Source organism: Boleophthalmus pectinirostris, unplaced genomic scaffold, assembly GCF_026225935.1.
Source record: "Boleophthalmus pectinirostris isolate CB_2022bp ecotype Guang Dong unplaced genomic scaffold, ASM2622593v1 HiC_scaffold_5, whole genome shotgun sequence".
Classification (NCBI taxonomy): domain Eukaryota; kingdom Metazoa; phylum Chordata; class Actinopteri; order Gobiiformes; family Gobiidae; genus Boleophthalmus; species Boleophthalmus pectinirostris.
In genome coordinates, this window is record NW_026571404.1 from 6,454,286 (window position 1) to 6,482,228 (window position 27,943).

The 27,943-nt window shown below is 40.6% G+C and overlaps 1 protein-coding gene across 4 annotated transcripts in view; it reads left to right on the top strand.

The window, feature by feature from the left end:
• dntt (deoxynucleotidyltransferase, terminal) overlaps positions 1-27,943 on the top strand; it is a 306,321-nt gene that overhangs the window by 80,921 nt on the left and 197,457 nt on the right. For all 4 annotated transcript variants that reach the window (XM_055162795.1, XM_055162798.1, XM_055162796.1 and 1 more), the window contains exons 5-6: positions 6,206-6,277; positions 14,249-14,372. In XM_055162795.1, coding sequence (XP_055018770.1) covers positions 6,206-6,277; positions 14,249-14,372 — 196 coding nt within the window. The remainder of the gene's footprint in view (positions 1-6,205; positions 6,278-14,248; positions 14,373-27,943) is intronic.

A 27,943-nucleotide genomic window follows, 5' to 3' on the forward strand; every position in this document is an offset into this window, starting at 1 on the left:
AGGGGTCATGTTGTTTAGACCTGGTTTAGTCCTGGTTTAGTCCTGATTTTTAGACCTGTTTAACTCCTGGTCTAGACCTGGTCTAGACCAGGTCTTTAGTTCTGGTTTAGTTGTGGTTTAGTCCTAGTTTAAACCTGGTTCAGTCCTGCTTTAGTCCTGGTTTAGTCCTGGATTAGTCCTGGTTTAGTCCTGGTTTAGAGGCGCACAGGAGGAAGCGCGGTTTACGCGAGAAAACACGGTCCACTCGCGGCGCACGAGACGTCGGTGTCCGCGCAGTAACTACGGAAGGAGACGTGGTCCGCGAGTTCTCAGGTTGATGACGATGATGAAGGTGTGTGTTTGTGTTTGTGTGTGTGTGTGTGTGTGTGTTTGTGTTTGTATGTGTTTGTGTGTTTGTGTGCACGTCCACTCATGTGGCAGGTCACTATAGGACAGTAGTGCAGATATTATGAGTCTATGCAGGTTGTTTTCACCAGTGCCAGTAGCTCCTGTTTCACATTTAAGTTGTAGGCGATTTTAGAATTTCCAAGACACAAATGCGTTTTTACCAATGCACTGCTGCTTCCACTGTGTGACTGACACCGCCAACTTTAATATGACGTTTACATCGCTCTTATTGCGCGTGTTCTGTTTAGGTTTCCGGCAATGAGTGGAATTACCGAAATAAAAAAATTAATAAATGCGAGGTAGCACAAAATGTGAAAACAGGAAAATACCGCCATGTAATCCATTTATTTCAACAAAGTAACTGTAATCCAATTACCACTCATTGAAACAGTAACTGTAACTGAATACAGTTACTCATAATTTGTACTCTGATTACGTAACGGCAGTACATGTAATCTGTTACTCCTCAACACTGACAATCACTCAGTCAACAATAAAATATCCTCATTAACGTTTAATAATGGTCAAATCCACCTTTTTTTTGTGATGTACGACTAATGTCTATTGACTTGGGCAGTGAAGGTTTGTGACTTTTACAACGTCGATCCCTAGAAAAAAAGTTTGGGAAACACTGTTCTATTGTACATCCTCCTACATCCTCATAGTTGGCCAACCTTTCTCGTTTCTTTTTCCTGTAGTCATGTGATCTTGTCATGTTTGGTCCTGTTCCCCCCTTATGCTCTGACCAAGAAAATCCTGCTGGTCCAAATGCATTAGTGTCTCTTCATGTAATAAAGGACTTTTAATCTATTCAGTCTGTGTGCCTCGGGTTTGTACCTTTCCCACTTTTACATTTTTCAGTAAGGCTTACATTCTGTTGAGATTTCAAGTTCAACCTTCATAGACGTAAAGTATGGAGTAAGAAAGCTGTCAAAAATATTTGTGCGCATAAAATAGAAATCCGTGCGTATTTGGCTGTAGTTGCGCATAAAATAAATATTTGTAAACTCTCAAATGAGTCCAGTCGTACATAAAATATATTGTGTGTATTTTATCCATCAGAATACGAATTGAAAAATTACGACGTCATGAATTACAATCACGAAATGAAAATTTACGATTACGCTTTCATCAGTACGAATACGAATTCACAGACGGAACTTTACTGTCAAAAATACGTCATCACTTCACAGACATTATCCATCGAGCAGAAGAAACATCGATCAAGATCAAGACTGTGCAGCTCAAGTTTGTAGCAGAGTAAAAACAGAGTAAAAGCACAAGAAGCTACAACAGAACAACAAGTGGGTTAATTAAAATCTATTGTAAAAATGTCTTGAATTCGGGAACCGAACGCTGCTGTATAATATTGTGTAGAAACACCTCCTCTGAACGGGAAATTGCACCTATATGTTAGAGAACATAGTGGAGCCAGTTGGCGAACATCCGACGTAACGTTATCCCAGGGCTAATTAACAAATATCAGGTTCTCTGTATGTTTAGATTAAAACATTCACGACTACAGCCACAGCGAGCATCAGTCAGTCTGAACCTTCAGCTGCATTTCTCCACCAAAAGTTCCTCTGGACGCTGAAATGTCCCAGTTTACACCAAACACCAAACTGTCCTGGTTACAGACGTCACAGCTAATGAAATGTTACACATTACAGTTTAATGCAGCTTCCAGCAACAATCGTGTTTACAGGCAACACCTTGGTATGTTTACAGTATTTGTATTTACCGGTAAGCTTAACGTCACCGTGACGTGGATGGATTTGCTCATTATAACCCATTATAACTCATGTATAACCCATTGTCTGAAATGCAGCTGAAGGTTCAGACTGACTGATGCTCGCTGTGGCTGGAGCCCTGAATGTTTTAATCTAAACATACAGAGAACCTGATATTTGCTAATTAGCCCTGGGATAACGTTACGTCTGATGTTGGCCAACTGGCTCCACTATGTTTTCTAACATATAGGTGCAATTTCCCGTTCAAAGGAGGTGTTTCTACACAATATTATACAGCAGTGTTCGGTTCCCGAATTCAAGACATTTTTACAATAGATTTTAATTAACCCACTTGTTGTTCTGTTGTAGCTTCTTGTGCTTTTACTCTGTTTTTACTCTGCTACAAACTTGAGCTGCACAGTCTTGATCTTGATCGATGTTTCTTCTGCTCGATGGATAATGTCTGTGAAGTGATGACGTATTTTTGACAGTAAAGTTCCGTCTGTGAATTCGTATTCGTACTGATGAAAGCGTAATCGTAACATTTTCATTTTTGGTGATTGTAATTCATGACGTCGTAATTTTTCAATTCGTATTCTGATGGATAAAACACACACAGTATATTTTATGTACGACTGGACTCATTTGAGAGTTTACAAATATTTATTTTATGCGCAACTACAGCCAAATACGCACGGATTTCTATTTTATGCGCACAAATATTTTTGACAGCTTTCTTACTCCATAGTAAAGCACCTGCACAGCTACTTTTGACTCTTTTATGACCCAGTGAAGCGCTCTACCTCTTCTCTTCATCTGATACTTGGAGTTTTGTTTTATTCAAGTCAGTCATTATTATTATTAGTCTGCCTACATCTCTACAGTTAAAAATACAAAACTGTGATGTCTGTAGTATTAGTTTTCATGTTTTTACCTTTAGTTCAGCAGAGATTGACAGTTGTAGAGCTGAAATTATCCACATGATTCTCGTGAAACTGCAGAATTTTTGTGTTATACATGTGTGAATGAAACAAAACACAACACCAGGTGTGTTTTTGATGCCTTCAGGGTGTCGGTACAGCCTTTAGCGACAAAGAAGTACACAAATATGAATTTTGAAATCAGAACTCATGAAATGTGTGTAAGTGTGGCACACGTCTTTAAATGCACCAGATTTTTTAACTTATTTATGGAACTTTTGTTGTGTTCACGTGATGATGAACCAAAGACAACTTTTTCTCTACGTGGACAATAAAGTTTAAGTTAACTTACACCATTTTTATGAATCAGAATGTATTTTACTGTTGTATTGTACTATGTGCCTCTTTAAAATACTTCAGTACAAAGTTTAGTAACTCCTTATAGGCGAGTTTCATTGTTGACAAAAGCGCACGTTGCATGCTGGGAATTATTTTGGTCGGCGGCAAGAAACACTAATTCAACATGACGGACGGAGCGAGAAAGCACGTAAAGGGTATTGATCCCGGTTATTTATCCACTCTAACGGCAGAGGACCCAAGACCATTTGACCAGAAATTGGTCATAAGCATCGATGGACGCCAAATCACCCTTTTCAACCCCGACAAAAGGTGGAACAAACCAAATTTCTGGTCAGAATCGCCAACTACCTGGACAAATATTCACTTCGGTGATATCCACAATGACTTGGTGGAAACTCCTGGGCCATTCACAGCAGAAAAGATGAAAACCTCCAAGAGTCTCGATGTGTTGTTGAACTTGTTGGAGTCCACGGTTTGTTAGGATCTTCTACGTTTGCTCTGCGGATGTTTGAAAGCCGTTAAATTCACCGTTAGCGGATCTTTTCACTCAGAATACGAAAAAGACATTTTCCTTCTTCCGTGCTTCTATTTGTGCATCCGATAATGCAGCAGGAATTTACCATTATCGGGGATAAATACGCGAGGTTACGCACTGTGTTTGACGACCAAAATATTTCCCAGCATGCAACGCGGTCTTTTAATAACAATGACGTCATCTGAAACTCGCCTATAGACTCTTTGCGCCCTCGTCTGTCTTTACCATAGCCTGCATTTTGTTTTGTTTTTTAAATATACAGCAAAACAATACAATTTTATGATGTCAAAAGGTTGTTTAAAATGAATAATTTGAACCTAAAGTAAGTTAAATTTACAAACGGATTGAATTGTTGTTGTTTGTATGTTACTCTCTCTAAATCTAAAACATCTAAACTCGTCTACATTCGTTTTTTGAGATCCTAAAGTCAGTGTAACAGGTAGTTCGGGAGATGTTTACACCTTTAAAAATGTAGCTCCACAACTCACCAAATGTGTTTTTTTTTTGTTTTTTTTATCCGTCTAACTCGACACTCGCGTCTTTGAACCGATCAAACCCCTCAAGCCTGAACCAGAAAACGACAAAAACGGGAAACCGAAAAGTGTCATGTGCGAGCGAACAGAGTGTCGGCGCGCTGAGAGACAGACTGAAGATGTAAAACTAGTGACACAAAAGATCAGGATCAGGAGTTCTGAAGGAGTCAAACGTGTTAAACTAAAAGGGCAGAGTGGAGAAAGGGAAATGTGAATCTGAAGCTGCACGAGTTTAAAAGGAGAAAATCATACATCATTGAAGAGTCGTGAAGATCCAAAATGACCTGGTGCAAGTTAAAGTGGAGGCTTTTGAGGCTGGAGTCATACCGGGGTTGGGTGAGACTGACAAAAATACACTTATACCTCATTTATTTATTTGGTATTGCAATAATAGGGTTCATATATTACACAAAATGGACTCTTGTGAGATTTAAGACATGTTAGAATGTTTTTATCTCAACGAAAACAGACCTGGAGTTGTGTTTCGCTTCATTCACACGTTTATTTTTCATCAGACAGAGCAGTGCTTAAAGTTAACGTCACATCTCTAGGGAATCAACCGCAAAGTATCAAAAAAAAATTTCCTTGCAGTTATTCAATTATTGGTATTTTTGAAAGTTAAAAAAAAAAAAAAAACTTGAAAAACAAATACAGTATTTTCCGGACTATTAGGCCTGCTGGATTATAAACAGTGTTGGGGAGTAACAGATTACATGTACCGGAGTTAAGTAATCAGAGTACAAATTATGAGTAACTGTATTCAGTTACAGTTACTGTTTCAGTGAGTGGTAATTGGATTACAGTTACTTTGTTGGAATAAATGGATTACACGATGGTATTTTCCTGTTTTTTTTTTGTTTTTTTTCTCAGTAATTCCACTCATTGCCAGAAACTAAACCAGGTCTAAACCAGGACTAAATCAGGATCAAAACAGGACTAAAACAGGATTAAACCAGGTCTAAACCCAGGTCTAAACCAGGACTAAACCAGGACTAAAACAAGACTAAAACAGGATTAAACCACGTCTAACCAGGACTAAACCAGGTCTAAAACAGGATTAAACCAGGACTAAACCAAGACTAAAACAGGACTAAAACAGGATTAAACCAGGTCTAAACCAGGACTAAACCAGGACTAAAACAGGCTAAAACAGGATTAAACCAGAACTAAACCAGGACTAAAACAGGATTAAACCAGGACTAAACCAGGACTAAACCAGGACTAAACCAGGTCTAAACCAGGTCTTAACCAGGACTAAAACAGGACTAAAACAGGACTAAAAGTAGCTCAGTTAGTAGAGGGTTTGTCCATTCATCTAAAGGTTGGCGGTTCTAATCCTGCTCTTGACATAAAAACATCATTGGTTGAGCGTTGTTCAGATGTATACTGTCGTTGTGTCCTTGGGCAAGACACTTAACCCACCTCGCCCCCAGTGTCTGCGTACACTGGTGTATGAATGTGTGAGTGAATGGGTGAGTGGTTCCTTGAAGGTGGTAAAGCGCTATAGAAAAATGTGGCCATTTACCGTAATAACAACATTTTAAATAAATCATGTGTCTATAGTCGATCTGTAGCCGGTAGCAGCTCTAATACATATTTGTTATGATCTAACAGACCAAATATAATTATATCGTGGGCCAAATTTGGCTCCCGGGCCTGAGTTTGACATGTCTGTTGTAGAATATGCAAGAAATCTGCACTTGTAAATTAATAATCTTCTTGTTCTTGTACTTTCTGCAGGAGATACTTCAATACGGCCGCTCATTTGAAGTGGAGAAAATACTGGCGGACGAGAAGTACCAGACTCTAAAGGTGAAACACAAAACACTTCAACCACATTTCACTGCGTAACATTAAAGTTTAGTTACAGAGGTGGTATTTTATTTCTACAGAGATATTAACTGCAAACACATAACATACTTAGGGCATTTTCACACCGCTAGTTTGATTATTTGGTCCACACCAGGCAATAAAATTGTTATTGTGCAGCAAATACACTCCAGTGTGGTCCGCGTTCACACCGACAAACGAATCAAAACTGGTTTGACTGACGTGTCTCTGTTTCCCGGGAAAACAGCGATACTCCAGTTATCAACACTGATGTTCCTGTTAAAACCACAGGCCGTCCTCATCTCAAATTATCACCATGAAAACAGCAACATGTAGAACTTTGTACAAACTCACCGCCAGTGTTGGGGAGTAACAGATTACATGTACCGGAGTTATGTAATCAGAGTACAAATTATTAACTGTATTCAGTTACAGTTACTGTTTCAGTGAGTGGTAATTGGATTACAGTTACTTTGTTGAAATAAATGGATTACATGGCGGTATTTCCTGTTTTCACATTTTGAGCTAAACCAGGACTAAACATGGTCTAAACTAGATCTAAACCAGGTCAAAACCAGAAATAAACCAGGACTAAACCAGGTCTAAACCAGGTCAAAACCAGAAATAAACCAGGATTAAACCAGGTCTAAAACAGGATTTAACAGGACTAACCCGTGTCTCCTCTTCTTCTATCAATAATATTTTTAATTTGGTTCAGTAAAGTCTGGGCTTTTCATTTTCTTTTATCAGACAAAACATCTTATGTGAAGATTTCCTCGTCTTTGTTTCTCTACAGCAAATCAAGTAATCCAAAGTATTCAGATTACATTACTCACTTTAAGTAATTTAATGGATTACGTTACAAACTACATTTTGGTGTATGTAATCTGTAATCTGTAGGGGATTACATTTTAAAAGTCACCTTCCCAACACTGCTCACCGCATCAGCCCAGAGTTCGGGTAACAGCAGCAGCGCTCACAGTAGCGCAGCTCCTCAGGACGGGGCTGGGGTCTGGTCCTTGGTCTTCTGTTGTTCTACAAGCGCGTTGGTCAGATGGTCCGGAGGCTCCATCCTCCATGTGCTGGTTCCAAACGGTCGCGAGCAAGACCAGTGCTTGATGGACTGAGTCCGAGCGAGTATGTTCCGTCATCTGTGCGCTGTTTCCGTGTGGGAAAAGCGAGAATGCGCTGTGGATTACAGGTCCGGGCGCCGCTTGGTCCTCCGAGCTCAAGAACCGCGGCTGGTTCTGAGGTGGTGCAGCATCCGGACAGAAGCGTGAGTCCAGTTTAGTTTGTTATATGTTGTTCTGAGCGTCCGTCCTCCACGCATTTGGTTCTTCCCGGGGAAAGCGCTTCCTCAGGTCGAGGCTCCCCGCTCCAGCTCCTCTGAGCCCGGCCTGAACCGGAGCTGCTCCCGCTGGTTCAGGACTCTGGTTTGGATCTAGTCCGACTGTATTTCTCACACTAGGCTAAAAGCAGGGACTTTTTGAAGTTGTATCAATTGAATAGGCTATTGCCATAAAATTATTTGGTTAATTAAAGCCTAAAATAACAAATGCTGGTTGGTACATAAACACGGGGAACACCAGGTCGTCTCTGGGCGTGCAGGTCCTGAACAGGGTTACGCACCTCCAATTTTGACTCACTCTGGAGCCACACCTTCGCACATTGGTTCTTGCTCTGATCTTCGAGTGTTACATTCTCTGTATTGGCCATTGTTGGTCAAATAATTTGCAAATGAATCGCGGCTGCGTCTGGACAACAAATACTGTCAAAAGCACCTTTAGAACACCATGTTACTTTTTACCGTTTTGGAAATGTTATATTCATCCAAAACAAATGTATTAACAAGTTTTTATAAGTTTCTCTTTAGTTTTTGACACTCTGAGCCTCTCTTGCCTTTGCTCCCTGCACTAAATCACTCCCCCTTCAGAGCTCTCACAACCCAATCCCGCTAATAAAACTATGTACCACTGCTGCGTACAGTTTCGTATCATGTTTTTGTTTATTTATGGAGAGTTTTCGTGTGGGAGAATTAATCAGAATCTTACAGCAAACCCTGAAGAGAGATCACTAAATTACTCAAACATGCGCGGGTGACATCTAAACCCTCTCCAGGCGTGTTTTTGACGAGGGAACGTCGTTATAACACGGCAGAAAGCGAAAACAAATCGATTTTGCATAATACCCCGTCTTTAACACATTCAGGCGTCGTTTCAAGAAAAAAAAAATAAAAAATTCTTCGTCACATTATGCACGAACCCTTTTGGACGGCCCCCTCAGAGGAGCAGAGCGGCGTCTTTGTCAAACAGAATCCATTGTGTTTGTAAGGCAGACTCTGGGCTGCTCAAGACAGAATGAACGATGAAAGGAAAATGTGCTGATCTGGGAATATGACAACACGATAATGAAAATAAAATATAACGGTAATGATCCTGGTGTTCATACGTGCTCTAAAATCAACACTATTTTAAATCAAACCTCTGTCGTGTTTTTATCTACTTGGATTCGTCTTTCCGTATGTAACTTTACTGCGTTGGAGGATTCGTCACCCATTTGTTTCCCTGACGTTATTGATATTTTTTGCAGTGACGTGACGCTGGGGGGTTCCGCATGCATGTCTACGGTGGAATGTTCTAGATCACGGGTGTCAAACATAAGGCCCTCCAAGACCTTTAATCTGGCCCTCGGCTGATTTTCTACTAAAATATTTTCATTATATTTTCTATTAAAACATTGTTAATTTTCTGCGGTGTTTATCACAGCAGCGTCTCCAGTGTCTCTGTACGTGGCCCCTCCCACCAGAGCAGCACAGATGAAGACTTGTCTCTTTCCAAACGCTCTTAAAGGTTGTATAGAGGATTTTCCAAGGAACGAGAAATCCAGCGACTGTTTGTCCTTTTTCAAATGTTGCGCATGCGTGAAACCACCCCCCCTCCCCTACAGCTCCTACGTAGAAACGCCTCCTCCCGCCTCCTCCTTACGCCACAAACAGGTTTGTTTACAGCCGGTGCACATGACTTGTAAACAACTAACTACAGTGTTGGTTAGGCAAGATGGAGAAGTGAGGAGCAGGGGGAAGAGCGGATCGGGCAGCGGGGACAGGAGCAGGAAAGGGTGCAGAGAAGAGTGCGCGGAGATTCAGTGCGAATGAACTAGCTACAACACGCAGCAGCAAGCGGACTCTTTCTTTGCCTTGAAAATTACGTTTTCAGACATAGGATATCGCTTTCGTGTCCTGAAAAACGTTTGTCTAGCTCTTGGAAATAAAGTACGTTTTCATAATAAGCAGAAGTTTCCTGTCCAGGAGTAATTTGTGGACCAGTGCGTCAGTCTTTAGACCCTGCGTCTGCTTCAGTCGCGCCATCGCTGGAATGAATCTTCAAGAATCACCTTAGTTTGGCTTTCGCTGCTTTTCCCCTTGTCTTCTTCTTTCAACGACCTCAAAAACGGACTTTCTTTTGCGGCGAACTGCTCCTGGATTCTTGTCGCCATTGCAACAAACTTTGTGCGAACTGCGAGGAAGATATAGGTCAAAAAAAGCCGCTAAGAACTGTTGCGTTGGTGGAGTAAACAGCGTCTGTGCGTCTTGCGTCTGTGGACTGCGTGACAGTCGTACGTAAACCACGTACCGGCGGCGCAGGCAAGTCAGTTACACTAGAAACGTAGGGAGTTTGATTGACAGCCTGTCAGCTCACAGATAACGAGGCAGTGTCGTTATCTATTGGCAAATGTTTAGCCCCACCACGTCCAGAGTTGATGAATTTTTATTCTCTTTTTTTTGGTCATCATAATTACAAGGCTACTGCACCTCTATAATGCTATCATTGACAATTTGAAACCAAAAAAAATCCTCCATACAACCTTTAAAGGACGATCGTTTTGACTGTTGACCGTGACACCCTCATCAGAAAAATGTCCAACATGAGAAAAGTGGAGCCGAGTGCAGGATTTTCCACAAAAAAACTGACTTATTCTTATTTGTATACAAGTTCATGTTAAAACATTGTGTTGAAATTGCATTTTTATTAAAGTTTCAGGTTGTTCATAATATTATAATATTTTGTAAAAGAAAGAGTTCATCAATTAAGAAAGATTTTTGTAATAGATTTGCGTTTCTCTCCACAAATATCTGAATTTATCTATGTTTTTGGGGTTTATATGCCATGAGTTTTCTGATCCGGCCCCTTTGGGATCAAAGTAGGTTGGATACGGCCCCAGGACCAAAATGAGTTTGACACCCCTGGTCTAGATGGTCTGAAAACTCAAGAAAAAAATACTAAGGCTATGTTCAGACTGCAGGGCTTTAATGCTCAATTCAGATTTTTTTGCGAGGTCGTTCACATTTCCAATAAAACGCGACTTGTATGTGATCTCCAGTGTGAACTTTAAACGCCCCAAAAGTGTCACACATGAGCATTGGAAGACACGACGACGTCACAGGCAGCGAGCGTGATCAGTGCTCATGAACGTCGCCTAAACGCTGGGCTTGTCTCCCAAAATATGGTCCAGTTCTTAGTAAAATGGGCAGGTTACACGTCCACGGCCGCTTCGTTTGTTTGAGTCTTTATCCTCCTTGTATTTGGCTCGCAGGTTCTTTATTTTTTGTTGACATTGGAGCCAGGACCAAGTGTAACCAACATTTCTTTGGCGATCATTTAAAAAAATGCCCAGTTCTGATAAGACTCTTCCAGTTTGGCCTGAATACAGCGATTCCCCCAGAACTCTCTAACCTCGCTTTCCCACCATGGACAAGACTCAGAGCCTGACGTGTAGGTGGGATGAACGCTGACCTTGACCGTTCAGACTGAAGTCGCATGTCAAAAGATCAGATATGTATCGATTTTAGGAGCACATTTCCAAGTGGCCTGGGTCGCATTTGAAAAAATCGGATTTTAATCGCATTAAAAGATCAGATAGAAATGGATTTAAATGACACATTTTCAAGTCTGTTGCAAATACCAGAAAGCTTAAACCAATAAATAAAAGTAATGGTAAACTTTCCTTAAAATACAACAATAACTTCTCCTTTTATTATTACTATTACTATTAGTTTAATTGTGATTTTAGAGACAGTACAAAGACAGTAGACATTTTTGACTTCACTTATCTTCTTCTATTACAACTGCATGATTAAAGTTTTGTATAAGATTTCAACAAACCTGGTGTTGTATTTTGTTTCATTCACACTCATTCAACACACAAACCCTCTAGAAAGTGCTCCATCGTGTTTTTAAACCACATACACCTTGGCAAAATGAGAAATTCAATCTGTCAACTGAACAAAAGTTTATTTTGGTCGAAAACGTTTAGCAGCTCATCCAGACTGCTTCTTCAGTTCTGGTGAGACGCTGGTGGACACTGACTTATATCTGTCTGCAGGGAGGAGCTAACTACACTGAAACTACTCTGAAGCTAACACAGCTATTTGTTTAGAGTTTCTGTTTGCTGGTTAGGCCTGTTGAACTTGCACTGAGTTTGGAGTCATATTAGCAAAATCATTCAGGCCTGTGATAGGAGCTTTCACACCTCTTGACCTGATCTGGCTTTCCTTATTGTTTTCTTTGTTTTAATTTAGGATTAAGGATGGAGATGTAAACAGGAAACAACGAAGGATTCTATTTCTTAACAAAAAATAGCCAGACGTATAAAAACACTCATATGGCCCTGAATGATTCTGGTGATATGACACCACACTCACTGCAGCTGAATAGGCCGAGCTAACAGAAACTGTAAACAAGTAGGTGTGTTAGTTTCAGAGTAATTTCATTGTAGTTAGCTCCTCCCTTCAGGCAGTGTCCGCCAGCGTCTCACCAGCACTGAAGAAGCAGCTTGGATGATCTGCGAAACGTTGTCGACCAAAATACACTTTTGTTCAGTTGACAAATTGAATTTCTATCTTGACGACTGAGGGATTTTACACTCTCCATGCACCTTCACTGGAATCATTTGGATAATTTCAGACCTGAAATTGCCCATTTCTGCTGAACAAAAGCTAAAAGGCAGTTGTTAACTTGAAAACTACCACTACATGACATCACAAGGCATAAAAGAACATTTTGAGCTTTGGACAATTAGGCAAAGGACACGTGTGAATGAAACAAAACACAAGTCCAGGTCTGTTTTTGAGGAGTTAACAACATTCTAACATGACTTACAGCTCACAAGAATCTATTTTGTATAATCAGTGTTGGGAAGGTGACTTTTAAAATGTAATCCCCTACAGATTACAGATTACATACACCAAAATGTAGTTTGTAACTGAATCCATTAAATTACTTCAAGTGAGTAATGTAATCTGAATACTTTGGATTACTTGATTTGCTGTAGAGAAGCAAAGACGAAGATATTGTAACATAAGATGTTTTGTCTGCTAAAAGAAAATAAAAAGCCCAGACTTTATTTAACAGTATTAAAAATATTATTGATAGAAGAGGAGGAGACACGTCCACGTGACATGGTTTAGTCCTGTTAAATCCTGTTTTAGTCCTGATTTAGTCCTGGTTTAGATCTAGTTTAGACCTGGTTTAGACCTAGTTTTAGACCTGGTTTAGTCCTGGTTTAGATCTAGTTTAGACCTGGTTTAGACCTGGTTTAGACCTGGTTTAGACCTGGTGTAGTCCTGGTTTAGACCTAGTTTAGAAATAGGTTTATATCTGGTTTAGACCTGGTTTAGACCTAGTTTTAGACCTGGTTTAGACCTGGTTTAGTCCTGGTTTAGACCTAGTTTAGACCTGGTTTAGTCCTGGTTTAGACCTAGTTTAGACCTAGGTTTAGATCTGGTTTAGACCTAGTTTTAGATCTGTTTTAGACCTGGTTTAGACCTGGTTTATTTTTGTTAAATCCTGTTTTAGTCCTGGTTTTAGACCTGGTTTAGACCTGGTTTTAGACCTGGTTTAGACCTGGTTTAGACCTGGTTTATTCCTGTTAAATCCTGTTTTAGACCTGGTTTTAGACCTGGTTTAGACCTGGTTTAGACCTAGTTTTAGACCTGGTTTAGACCTGGTTTAGACCTGGTTTAGTCCTGGTTTAGACCTGGTTTAGACCTGGTTTAGTCCTGGTTTAGACCTAGTTTAGACCTAGGTTTAGATCTGGTTTAGACCTGGTTTAGACCTAGTTTAGACCTGGTTTAGACCTGGTTTAGTCCTGGTTTAGACCTAGTTTAGACCTAGGTTTAGATCTGGTTTAGACCTGGTTTAGACCTAGTTTAGACCTAGGTTTAGATCTGGTTTAGACCTGGTTTAGACCTAGTTTAGACCTAGGTTTAGATCTGGTTTAGACCTGGTTTAGACCTAGTTTTAGACCTGGTTTAGACCTGGTTTATTTTTGTTAAACCCTGTTTTAGTCCTGGTTTTAGACCTGGTTTAGACCTGGTTTTAGACCTGGTTTAGTCCTGGTTTATTCCTGTTAAATCCTGTTTTAGTCCTGGTTTTAGACCTGGTTTAGACCTGGTTTATTCCTGTTAAATCCTGTATTAGACCTGGTTTTAGACCTGGTTTAGTCCTGGTTTTAGACCTGGTTTAGTCCTGGTTTTAGACCTGGTTTAGTGTCCTGCTATGAGTGGAATTACCAAGAAGAGAAAAAAAAAAGGGGAATGTGAAAACAGGAAAATACCGCTATGAAATCCATTTATTTCAACAAGTAACTGTAATCCAATTACCACTCACTGAAACAGTAACTGTAACTGAACACAGTTACTCATAATTTGTACTCTGATTACATAACTCTCTGGTACATGTAATCTGTTACTCCCAACACTGTGTATAATATAGTAAAGTGCTCCTGTCTTTCTTCTCAGTACGTTTAATTTAAATTGTATGTGATATTTCTTCCTTTTCCTCTCTAAAACTCATTTCCATATGGACTCTTTTGAAGCACAGGATCCCGCAGACTTAGCCTCACCTCACCTCTCGTGCTCCTAATCATTACGTCCCCCTTTTGGTTTCCTCGCAGCTGTTCACGAGTGTGTTCGGAGTCGGACCTAAGACTGCACACAAGTGGTACCGCCAAGGACTGCGCTCCCTCTCCCAAATCCTCGCTCATCCACATATTCAGCTCAACCGGATGCAGCAAAACGGTAAGAAAAGTACTCCAACGTGATTTCCAGCACTTGAGATATTATAAGCCCAAAAAGCCTCTCTCAGATCATTAGTGGTCTCTACAGGGACTCGGTGAGAGCTGCGCTGCTCAAGTTGATCTTAAAAATGAACTATGTAAGTTTTCTAGTGGAGGATCTGCCACCTGCCTGTCTCCATGGAGTTATGTTAGTAGTTTCCCTAAAATTCTGTACATTCATTGGCATCTGATTTATGTTATAATGTTATTTCCTGATCACAAACAGAGCTGGAGTTGTTTTCTGTCTCATTCACACATGTTGAACACACAAACTCTGCAGATTTAGGCTCTTTCTTCTTCTCTCAAACAGAAAACACGTGACTTAAAGCTGACAAGAGTCAATTTTGCATAATATAGAAACTTTAAATGTATCTATGCATGTTTTTCAAGGTATTTTTACCTCCGCCAAGGAGGTTATGTTTTTGCCGGCGTTTGTCTGTTTGTTTGTTTGTTTGTTTGTTTGTCTTTTAGCAACATAACTCAAAAAGTTATGGACCGATTTTGATGAAATTTTCAGGATTTGTTGGAAATGTGAAAAGGAAGAACTGCTTTCAGGCAAGAAATCTCGGGGTAATAATGGACTCAGACTTGAACTTTAACAGCCACATCAAATCAATAACATCTGCAGCCTTTTACCATCTAAAAAACATAGCGAAAATCAAAGGTTTACTGTCTAAATCAGACTTGGAGAAACTTATCCATGTGTTTGTCTCCAGTAGATTAGATACTGTAATGTTCTGCTCACTGGTCTCTCCAAACGAGCTGTGAGACGCTGCAGAACATCCAGAACATCCAGAACATCCAGAACATCCAGAACGCTGCAGCTCGGGTCCTGACTCGAACTAGGAAGTACGAGCACATAAGTCCTGGTCTCAGGTCTCTGCTCTGGCTCCTGTGGCTCAGACACTTTAAAGCAGCTCTGCTTGTACAAGTTCTCCATGGCCGAGCACCAAAGTCCATCTGTGACATGTTAGTGTCATATGAACATCTCACACTCTGAGGAGCTCAGGGACCAACTCCTGCTGGTGCCCAGAGTCACGACTAAACAAGGGGAGTCAGAGTTTCAGGTTCATGCAGCTAAAACCTGGAACAGTCTGAACATGTGAGACAGACTCTTCTGTGACGCTGTTTAAATCCAGACTCAAAACATTTCTGTTTAACTGTGCAAATAACTGAAAGGTTTTCATTCCGCACTCTTCTCTCCAATTTATGTCTCTCTTTTTTATTTTAATCTTCACGATTATTTATGTTTTGATTTGTTTTTATTATGATTTTAATGTATTTCTTATTCTGTAAAGCACTTTGAATTACTTTGTGTACAAATTGTGCTATACAAATAAACTTGCCTTACCTTTCATTTTGGGGCTGATCCGGAAGAAATCCTGGATTCTGGATCACTTTGAAATTTTAGTTAACATTGTGGTAAATGGGGCCAAAAATTTTGTTTCTCAATATCTCGGTTAATTATTGACCAAACCCCATGAAATTTGACTCAGGGATGGACAATGGGATCCTCTTTCATATTCCAAAGGCTGATCCGGATCTGATCCAGAAGACTGATTTTATCGCAATTTATATAAAAAATGGGGGTAGTCCTTGGCGGAGGTCTGCGCTCTCTGACTGCTTTTCTAGTTGAGCAGCTCGTTTAGGTCAGCGAAGTAAAACAAAATAACCAAGATGCAAAATGGAATAAATAAAATAATGTTTAATCAACAGGGGTGTAAAAGGTAAATTAACTAAAACAGACTAAAATATATACAGAAAATTACCTAAACTAAGAAACAAAACAGGATTAACATACAGGCTTACACAAAAACGAGATTAAAACTAAGGGACACACACAAACTTAATCACAAATGCCCCAAAGTAAAACCACACAAGGCCACAAACAGAAGCGAGTGACAAATTAAAAAAGGCACAAAACAGAACTAAACTAAACAAGTGTCAAAACAAAACAAAGTCAAAGACACAGACTAGTACAAAACAAATGACTGACATGAAAGAGACACACACAAACACAAAATGGCAGACTTGCAGACCAAAACCAGGAGCCGTGAGCAGGTGCTGGAGTCTCCTTAAACGGGGGGAGGAGTCTGCAGGTGAGGCAGGATGGCCAGGTGTAGCAGTGCCCCACTAGTCACGGATCAGGCCTCCCACAGCAGGAACCAGGGCGGCCAGCAAAATAAATTAAAGCACACAAAACTAATTAGAACTGAAGGCTCCTCATTCCAGGCGCCTCTTCTCTTGGGCAGCACACGGGTAACTGCTGTGTCTGGGAGATGGGGGACATTCTCACCAGCCTTTAGTAGGCCGCGTCACGCACTGATGCCATGGCCAGGTGATGATGTCTTCAGGAAGATAACGGAATATGGACTCAGGTCAGCGTACACCCAGCCGTTACCTGTGATTGCAGCCTAAAACTTTTATCATCTGAAGACCCACTCTCTAAGTTCTGCAGATGGACTGAGGAGAATATTGGCAATTCATAATTATAATGTTATTAATACAATATACATAATGATTTTATATGTATATAAATTAAAGTTTGGTTTGATATTAATAAATTATCGCTAAACATAGAAAAAACTAAATTTATGATATTTGCAAAGCGAAAAGTACAAAATCATGTACAAATTATGCTCAATAATCCACCACTAGAAAGAGTCTTTCAAAATAAATTTTTAGGAATAACCATAGATCATAATTTAAACTGGAAATCACACATAAATACAATTAGGAACAAACTATCCAAAGTGATCGCAATTATATATAAATATAGATATACCCTAGATAAAAACAGTCTTTTTATTATATATAACTCGCTGGTAATGCCCGACATAACCTACGGTATTGAGATTTGGGGCAATACATATAAGACGAATACAAAGCCAATCTTTACCCTACAAAAAAAAAGGCAATAAGAGCAATCAACATTATCAACTTATAACGAACCAACCAATGCATTATTTATAAACCTTCAAACGCTGAAATTTTATGATTTAGTCGACCTTTACACTCTTAAAATCATGTTCAAAGTAAACAACAATCTCCTGTCGAAATCGTTACAGAACATGTTCAAAATCCGAGATAGCCGATATGAGCTCAGAGGCACGACCATGTTTATTAAAAAGAAAAACAGAACAAACATTATGAAATTTTGTAAATCTGTTAAAGGGGTGGAGCTCTGGAACAAACGTACAGAAAACCTAAAATTGTGCACCACTTTCTTTCACTTCATAAAGAAGTTTAAATGTTTAAATCTGGACAGATACATGAAATATGAGACTTAGTTTGTGCTGTAGAACTTTGTTGTTCTGTTACTGATTAGCTTGTTTCTTCCTGCTGTATTTATGAAGATGAACTGGTGTCAAGATGAAGCTCTGACAAAGGAATAAAGGGTAAAGGCAGAATAAGCTTAAGCTTCAGCCTGCACCTTTTCGGTCTGTGTATGTTAAATATGACTGTTTATGAATTAATGTCAAAATATACCTGTGACCGAAATAAATAAATAAATAAAATAATAAAAAAAAACTTACTTAGTTTAATTAATGGCACAATTCAGGGGCAATTTCCAGCTGATTCCTGATTCACAAGTTTTGACTTAAATCTGCACAATTTGATTAAAAATCCAGTGTCCCTCTCCCTTTCTGTGTGTGTGTGTGTTTGTGTGTGTGTGTGTTTGTGTGTTTGTGTGTGTGTGCGCGTGTGTGCGTGCGTGTGTGTGTGTGTGGTGGTGGTGGTGGTGGTGTCTGACGCTTTCTCTGATCCAGCCACAGATTCTCACCTTTTCTCCTCTTTCTCTCCTCTGTTGCTTCTTTTCATTATAATCCAAGTTATAGAAAGTAAACGACTATTTTCTCACAGTTTAGGAGTGAAACTTAAGACCTCATTGAGCGCACAGACATTGCACATGTTTCTGCGTGGACGTATTTCTCTGGAATTATTGGTCCTATCAACACGAAATAAAAACTGTAGTGACCCTGACACCCTGCTTCTTTATGTCTAAAGTCCACACGTCTATGTTTTTAATAAGATGGAATCAAAACTTGAGATTGAGAATTGAGATAGATCAATATGGGGAAAAAAATAAAATAAAAAAAGTTATTTTTTAAAAAAAAAAATTTCCCCGTATCACCCAGCCCTTGTATAGGCGAGGTTCAGCTGACGTCATTGTTATTAAAAGCCCGCGTTGCTGCTGGGAAATATTTTGGTCGGAGGCAAGAAACACAGGGTAGCGTCAAACACAGTGCGTAACCTCGCGTATTTATCCCCAATAATGGTAAATTCCTGCTGCATTATCGGATGCACAAATAGAAGCACGGAAGAAGGAAAATGTCAGTTTCGTATTCTGAGTGAAAAGAACCGCTAACGGTGAATTAAACGACTTTCAAACATTCACAGAGCAAACGTAGAAGATCCTAACAAACCGTGGACTCCAACAAGTTCAACAACACATCGAGACTCTTGGAGGTTTTCATCTTTTCTGCTGTGAATGGCCCAGGAGTTTCCACCAAGTCATTGTGGATATCACCAAAGTGAATATTTGTCCAGGTAGTTGGTGATTCTGACCAGAAATTTGGTTTGTTCCACCTTTTGTCGGGGTTGAAAAGGGTGATTTGGCTCCGTCGATGCTTATGACCAATTTCTGGTCAAATGGTCTTGGGTCCTCTGCCGTTAGAGTGGATAAATAACCGGGATCAATACCCTTTACGTGCTTTCTCGCTCCGTCCGTCATGTTGAATTAGTGTTTCTTGCCGCCGACCAAAATAATTCCCAGCATGCAACGCGCGCTTTTGTCAACAATGAAACTCACCTATACAGTGACGTAAATCCAAGACAGATGATTCATGGAACAGTTCAGCTCCATGGAGACATTCTGATGGTTTCCCACAAGAAAAGTTACACATTGCACCTTTAAAACTATAGATTAAAAGTCTTATTTTACACTACAATTGTAAATGTTTCGCCCCGAGTCCCTGATTTTTGAGTAATTCCAGAGCAATGGGCAGAGACAGGGAAAAGGTGTAAAAAGAAACAGTACAGGATTATTCTAACATGTATAAAAAAGGTAAAAGCTTCAAGTTAAAAGCTCACAACAGTCAATTTCACCTAAAATGCTCTGTTTAAGTTTTCTTACACTTTACACTAAAGCTAAAATGATCAACAAGTCCGAATAACGCTGAACATAATGCTTTTAAACATGAGATGTAAATAGGAAGGAGTTACAGTGAAAAGACAAACGCTGAATGCAGACGTGGTTTTAATAAAAATCAATGCATACAGAGGCGTTTCATCAATCAGAAGAACAGAACAGAGCATCAGTCTTGTATATTGAAGGTCATAGAGATACACCGGGGAGCGACTGGTCTGATAAACTGGAGGTATTGGTTGACGTAGTTTCTGTGGCGTAATCGTGTTATATTTATGCTGCTGACGACGTGTTTTCAAATGACACAGAACGACGGCGTAGATGTAATGAATAGAAAATGAGTTACTATATAAAAAGGTGGACAAAACTACAGACACGGGAAAAATGTCTCCAGACGCTAAAGAGGCTGGTGGTTCTGCTGCTGCGGTTGAAATGAGCCTGAAGTGACCCACATCCGATTTTTTTGCCCCTATTCGACCTGTGTCTGATCTTTTAATGACAGTCTGAATGACACAGATCCAATTTTTTCGAGAAATGGACTTCAGAAGTTTGCGAACTCCATAACTTCAACAGGGAATCAGATGTGTGTGACTGCAAACCTCTGTTCAAACTGTTTCCCTTCCCAACGAAATTGAAAAATAGTGAAAGGCGAAGGCGATGGGCAGGATTGATCCACAGGAAGGAACATTTTGTACGTGGAGCGACATCAAAGCAGGATCCCGTTTGTTAATCGAGAGGTGCAGAAGACAAACAGACTGAGCTCACACTTTCTTGTTCTTGTGGTTTTACAGCAACATCACGTCTTGGTCTCTTTGCAGTGGAAGGTGTTTCTTGGTGAACAGTTGGTGCCTTTCACTTTGGCGTTGACTTTTTAAATTCGTAACAGAGGTGGAGTGAGGAATCGGGATTTTGCTTTGTTGCTGCTCCACATACAAAATGTTCGCTACAAACTCGGGATAATTTCTTTGGCAGCCAAAGGTTACAACACACATGGAGTTCGCAAACTTCCGAAGCCCGTTTTCCGCTCTTAGGAAAACACACAATTACGATGTTCGAATCCCATAACTAAAATATGACAAGATCAGAGCCATAAACAAAAGCGATATGCTTCAAAAGAACAAACAAACATGGCGGTTTGATGCTCACTTTTTCAGAGGACCCTTCATAGTATTTGCAGTGCGCAGTGAGCGGAAGTTTGAAATGCGGGATGTGTATATTTCCTCATGTGTGTCTGTTTAGGTCTGTTTGGGAAAATCAGGTGCCACAGGGGGGCGCCAGTCACAGTAACTGTCATTGTATCCTTAGGCAAGACACTTCACCCACATTGCCTGTATGAAAGTGGTGTGTGTGAGTGATGGTGGTGGTCGGAGGGACCGATGGTGCAGATTGGCATGACAGCCGTGCTTCTGTCAGTCTGCCCCAGGGCAGCTGTGGCTACAATAGTAGTTTACCATCACCAGGTGTAGAGTGAATGAATAATGCTGAATAATGCTCTAAGTGTAAATAAGTAAATAAGTGTCTTTGTGACATATGTCTGTGAAAAGTGCTATGTAAATAAAGACTTACTTACTTATATGTCACTAACATGTCACAGATGAACTTCGGTGCTCGGCCATGGAAAGACTTGTGCAAAAGCAGAGCCGCTTTAATGTTTCTGAGCCACAGGGGGCAGTGCAGAGACTTGAGACCAGGACGTATGTGCTCGTACTTCCTAGTTTGAGTCAGGACATGAGCTGCAGTGTTCTGGATGTTCTGCAGCGTCTCACAGCTCGTTTGAAGAGGCCAGTGAGTGGCCGTTACAGAGTAAGTCTTTATTAGTAAGTAAGTCTTTATTTTATATAGCACTTTTCACAGACGTATGTCACAAAGTCACTTTACAGAGCATTATAGACTCATTATTCTTTTCTCTCCACACCCGGTGATGATAAGCTACTATCATAGCCACAGCTGCCCTGGGGCATACTGACTGCCAATCAGCACCATCGGTCCCTCCCACCACCACCACTCACGCACACACCACTTTCATACTATGCAATGTGGGTGAAGTGTCTTGCTTAAGGAGAAAAATTCAGTTTGTCGACTGGACAAAGTTAGTTTCACATGTCTTGCTTAAGGACACAACTACAGTTTTGTGGCTTTTCCCAGTGTCTCCCTTCCAAGAACTGACCAGGCCCGGCCCTGCTTTGCTTCTGAGATCTGACGGGATCAGGCTTTGTCAAGGCGGTGTGGAGTCTAACCTCCTGGAGACAAACACATGGATAAGTCTCTCCAAGTCTGATTTAGACAGTAAACCTTTGATTTTTGTTATGTTTTTTAGATGGTAAAAGGCTGCAGATGTTATTGACTTGTTGTTGCTGTTAAAGTTCATTATTACCCTTACATTTCTAGTCTGATTTGAAGGTTTTAGAGAGAGACTGGAGGTGACTGCTCACACTGTCTCTTTGTTTCTGTGGACACAAACACTATGACTTCTGTCTTGTCTTGAGTCATTTCACTGTAGACAGGATGTCCCGCTGCAGTCTTTGCGATCGGAGATGTTCAGCCTCATAAGATTCTCCTCGTGTCTGTGTCTGTGGCGTACGCTTTTTGTCGCACTTAAAAAAATTGTTTTAGCCCGAAAACTCCTCGTGCCGTAGTGTGCGGCGGCCTTTACTTTGTTCCACCACTGAATGATAAATGATATGAATGTCTTTTTCAAATGTCCCTGTCAGTATTCAAACCAATGGTCCTGTTTAAGCAGTTTCAAATCACATTCATCTGATTATCCTCTGATCCGAGCGCCGAGCGAACAAAAACACACAGCTGTGCTCCATCCGACAGACCCATATCAGCCACTACAATGATAAATACCCCATAAACAACATTACCGCATTCAGATCTCAAATACTCCCCGGATACATTTCACTCGTATCATCTCTCCGCTTGCTCACAACGCCTTAAAACTCCGTAATCCCCGAGCATTACACATTACAGGTCTCCATTTATTCCGTAACTCTATCTGATAATGCTCCCGGTGACAGACATCTTCATCAAAAGCCCTCATCATCCATCACTCCTGAATCTGCTCAATGCGCCGCTGTGCCCAGAATTTATGAGCGATTTGACTGAGAAAATGTTTTTGAACCCTGATCTCTTGTCGGCGTGCCGTAGCTCAGACTTGTCATTAGGTTTGCCGTGATTAATTGGCGGAGTTGGGAGTTTTTCGGCGTCTGAGAAGGAGGTAAAAGGAGACGTTTGAAATTGACCTGTCAATCCATCCGTCATAGTTTGGCCTGCAGGAGCCGGACCGGCGGCGTCAAACCAAACACATTTTTATGGCCGAGTTTAAAATGATGACTACTTCTTGTTACTTTACATTTGAGTGGAAATAAATTTGATAAATAGTGACTTTTATTTACTGTTGTTTTGTTTCTTAAAGCGCGTACGTAGAAGAAGCAGTGCCTTTTCGCTTTCAGAATTAGAGTTATGGTCCTTGTTTAATTAATTATTGATTGTATTGTGTTAATCGCTGCATCGACCTGTTTATGGTGCCGTATTTTTCGGATTATAAGTCGCACTTTTTTTCATGGTTTGGGTGTTTCTTGCGACTTATACTCTGGTGCGACTTTTCTATTGTTTAACTGTGCATATGATTGAAAGGTTTTCACTCCACACTCTTCTCTCTCATTTGTGTAATTAATGTCTTTCTCTTTTTATTTTTAATCTTTAATTTTATGATGTTTTGATTTGTTTCTATTGTGATTTTAATATATTTCTTATTCTGTAAAGCAATTTGAATTACTTTGTGTACGAATTGCTTATTAATATTTTCGCAGAGGTTCGAGTCTTGTGTGTCAGTATCTGCTGCTCTACTGTGCATGTCTCCTGAAGAAAGAGCCTCTGTCCTGTCTGTATCATGTCAGTTGATCGCAACATTACTTCTGTGCCACTGAAAATTTAACATTTAAACAAACTTATAAAGACGACTGAGAAAACTGAACACAAATGCCCCTAAAAAGAAAATCATATTTTGCAGATTACAAAAATGCAAGTCACGAAATCTGCAGCTGAAAACGATAATCGAGCAGCAGAAAGAAAGTTTGGAGTGAGCGAGAAACTTGTGACACCGGGAGGATGCGCCATGAAACTTTTCTGAAGTCACTGGATGGATCAACAAAGCCTGGACTTCAGTTACAAACGAAACCATCCTGTCGGGATTCAGAAAGGCCGGAATAATTCTAACTGGAACTGATGCCGGGTCTGATGACAGCTACGGCAAAACATGCTACACAGGTCTCCATGACGAACAGTTGATAGCCAAGGTCAGTTAAATACAATCAATCAATGAACCTGCCCAGGGACGACAGGTGGAAATTAACACTGGTGCTACAACCTGATGTACAAAGCATCTCTCCTGTTAAGTTTAAAGTAAAAATTGTGCGCTGTCCCTGTCTCAAATAAATAAATAAATAAAAATAAAATACACAGAAGAGGAAGCGGCGCTCTGTTTACCTCCGGAGGTCGTGGAGTTGCTCAGAAATGACACCGAGGATGAAGAATTGAATAGATTTAGTGATTTGGAGTGAGATGGAGAGTTTGATAAACTTGTTCTGTTCTGTTGTTTATGTTACAGTTTATCTGAAGAACTGTTCATATGTGACGTTAACAGTCTGTTGTTCTCTGTTCTGTTGTTATGACTAGAACTTGACTGTCATAAAAAAAAGTCAGTTCCTGGTCTCTGATTTTATAAAATACATTTCCCCCTTTAAGTGAGACTTATATATGTTTTTTCTTCTTCATGACGCATTTTTTGGGTGGTGCGACTTATAGACCGAAAAACACAGTCTTGTGTTGGAGTCGAGCATATTTGGACCAGGTCGTCTCGGTCTTGATGCCGTTTGGACTCGGTCTTGTCTTGGACTCGAGCATATTTGGACTCGGTCTTGTCTTGGACTCGAGCATATTTGGACTCGGTCTTGTCTTGGACTCGAGCATATTTGGACTCGGTCTTGTCTTGGACTCGAGCATATTTGGACTCGGTCTTGTCTTGGACTCGAGCATATTTGGACTCGGTCTTGTCTTGGACTACAGCGTATTTGGACTCAGTCTTGTCTCTGTCTTGATGCCGTTTGGTCTCGGTCTTGTCTTGGACTCGAGCTTATTTGGACTCGGTCTTGTGTTGGACTCGAGCATATTTGGACAAGGTATTGTCTCGATCTTGATGCCGTTTGGACTCGGTCTTGTCTTGGACTCAAGTGGATTTGGTCTCGGTCTTGTCTTGGACTCGAGCATATTTGGACTCGAGCATATTTGGACTCGGTCTTGTCTTGGACTCGAGCATATTTGGACTCCGTCTTGTCTCGGTCTTGATGCCGTTTGGACTCGGTCTTGTCTTGGACTCAAGTGGATTTGGTCTCGGTCTTGTCTTGGACTCGAGCATATTTGGACTCGAGCATATTTGGACTCGGTCTTGTCTTGGACTCGAGCATATTTGGACTAGGTATTGTCTCGGTCTTGATGCCGTTTGGTCTCGGTCTTGTCTTGGACTTGAGCATATTTGGACTAGGTCTTGTCTTGGACTCGAGCATATTTGGACCAGGTTGTCTCGGTCTTCATGCTGTTTGGACTCGGTCTTGTCTTGGACTCAAGCGGATTTGGACTCGGTCTTGTCTCGATCTTGATGCCGTTTGGTCTCTGTCTTGTCTTGGACTCGAGTGTATTTGGACTCGGACTTGTCCCGGTCTTGTCTTGGACTTGACCGCATTTGGACTCGGTCTTGTCTCGGTCTTTATGGTGCTTAGTCTCAGTCTTGTCTTGGTCTTATACTCGGGAGCGACTTACAGACCGAAAAATATGGTATTTACTTGTGACTACTTTAAATCTGTTTGTTGGTTTGACTGAAGTGCTGAAAAATTGAATAATCTCTGCGCACAAGAGCACCCGGCATCACTACTTCCTGTCCAATTTTACCTCTGTGCGTTTTTACTGAGTCCTGCGAAAATGAATAAATATTTAAAAATAAGGCAGTGAACAGGGAGCTGCGGGTGGAAGTGAAAACCTGTTAAAAAGTACACAAATAAAATGAATACTTCACTGGAGATTTTTGTGTCTCAATGCTGATGCCATTGCAAATTTCAAGGCAAAATAAATATTAAAACAAAACCACAAACTCAAGTGTTCTAGTATTTAATTAATTAGAATTTTAAAAGGTTGTTTATTTAATATTTTTAAATTGTAATAAAAGTGGCTGTTAGGTTTGCTTTGCTGTCTATTTGCTTTGGGATGAATAAAGTATATCCATCTATTTTTCTGTTTATCTAAAGAAGATGACTTTTTTTTTTTTCTACGTGGAGAAAACTCACAAATGTAAGTCATGATTCTACAGTTTGTTCATTTGAAACTACAATATTGACCTAGATTCCAAAAAGGACTGAGTAACAGAGACAGGTCCACAGGTGTTGTAGTATTCGAGACTGGTCTTGGTCTCGAGACCGTTTTTTTAAGTGCATTTGGACTCGGTCTTGTCTCGGTCTTCATGGCGCTTGGTCTCGGTCTTGTCTTGGACTCAAGCATATTTGGACTCGGTCTTGTCTCGGTCTTCATGGCGTTTGGTCTTGGTCTTGTCTTGGACTCGAGCATATTTGGTCTCGGTCTTGTCTCGGTCTTGATGGCGTTTGGTCTCGGTCTTGTCTTGGACTCGGTCTTGTCTTGGACTCGAGCGTATTTTGACTCAGGCTTGTTTCAGTCTTGATGGTGTTTGGTCTTGGTCTTGTCTTGGACTCAAGCATATTTGGACTCTGTCTTGTCTCGGTCTTGATGGCGTTTGGTCTCGGTCTTGTCTTGGACTCGATCTTGTCTTGGACTCGAGCATATTTGGACTCAGTCTTGTCTCAGTCTTGATGGTGTTTGGTCTCGGTCTTGTCTTGGATTTGAGTGCATTTGGACTCGGTCTTGTCTTGGTCTTAATGGCGTTTGGACTTGGTCTTGTCTTGGACTCGGTCTTGTCTCAGTCTTAATGGCACTTGGTCTCTGTGTTGTCATGGACTCGACCGTATTTGGACTCAGTCTTGTCTCGGTCTTGATGGCGTTTGGTCTCGGTCTTGTCTTGGACTCGGCCTTGTCTCGGTCTTGATGGAGTTTGGTCTCGGCCTTTTCTCTGACTCGAGGTCTAATACTCGACGAGTGTGATCATATTTCATTACGGCCAGTAAATGTGCAGAGGCTGAATATCACTGCAAAACCTGTAAGAAAATGTAAATCTTATGAAGTTCACTTTGAATTTATTTTCTGTAAAGTGGCAGTGAAAGTGGGATTAAAGAAGGGGTTCTCAAACTGTGGGTTAAGGTCCAGAAAAGGGGCCTGGAGTGTTTCAGTGCAGCACAGTTTGTTTGGCCTATTTTAAGCCTAAATTAACATTAACCAGATCAAACGGAGATAGATTTATTTAAAAAAAAAAGTGCCAAAATAACTGTAAAATACAAATAAATGTCGAAAATAACAAAGATGGGCTTGATTTGGTCTCAGTGGGCCGTGGTCTCGGTCTCATTTTCGACCTTTAAAAGTCTCTGTCTTGGTCTTGGTCTTGTCCTGGTCTCGGGACCCTGTGGTCTTGTCCTGGTCTTGACTCGATTAGCGCGGTCTTGATTACAACATTAAGGTCCACTGACTTCTAATAATACAATGCACTGGATTTCTACTGCACCTTTTAAGACACTCAAAGTAATTTACATTGCACCTTTCATTCATGCCTCAGTTGGTGGTGGTAAAAGACTGTTAATCGCCACAGCTGCCCTGGGACAGACTGATGAAAGTGAGGCTGCAACCAACCATAGTAGTAACAGTAGGTCAAAATGGGTGAAGTGTCTTGCTTAAGGCCCTGTCACACCTTGACGATTTAGAAAATGTATGCCGCCGTACCAGAATCTCCCTAAAACACTGGCATACATCAATTTTGGGCGTATACATAGCGCATTCATAACGAGTTGGACATATACATAACGCTTTAGTAACTTATATAGAACGTTTTGATAACTTACAGATAACTTACACCAACTAATGCTTAACGTGTTGCCAGCGTCCCCGACTTATGCCAAACGACAGTCTAACCCACAGGTGTCAAACATAAGGCCCGGGGGCCAGATCCGGCCCTCCAAGACCTTTAATCTGGCCCTTGGCTGATTTTCAACTTAAATATTTAAATTAAAATATTGGTAATTTTCTGTGGTGTTTATCACAGCAGCGTCTCTAGTGTCTCTGTACGTGGCCCCTCCCACCAGAGCAGCACAAATGAAGACTTGTCTCTTTCCAAACGCTCTTAAAAGACGATCGTTTTGACTGTTGACCGTGACACCCTCATCAACAAAATTTGCACAAGTTCATGTTAAAACATTGTGTTGAAATTGCAA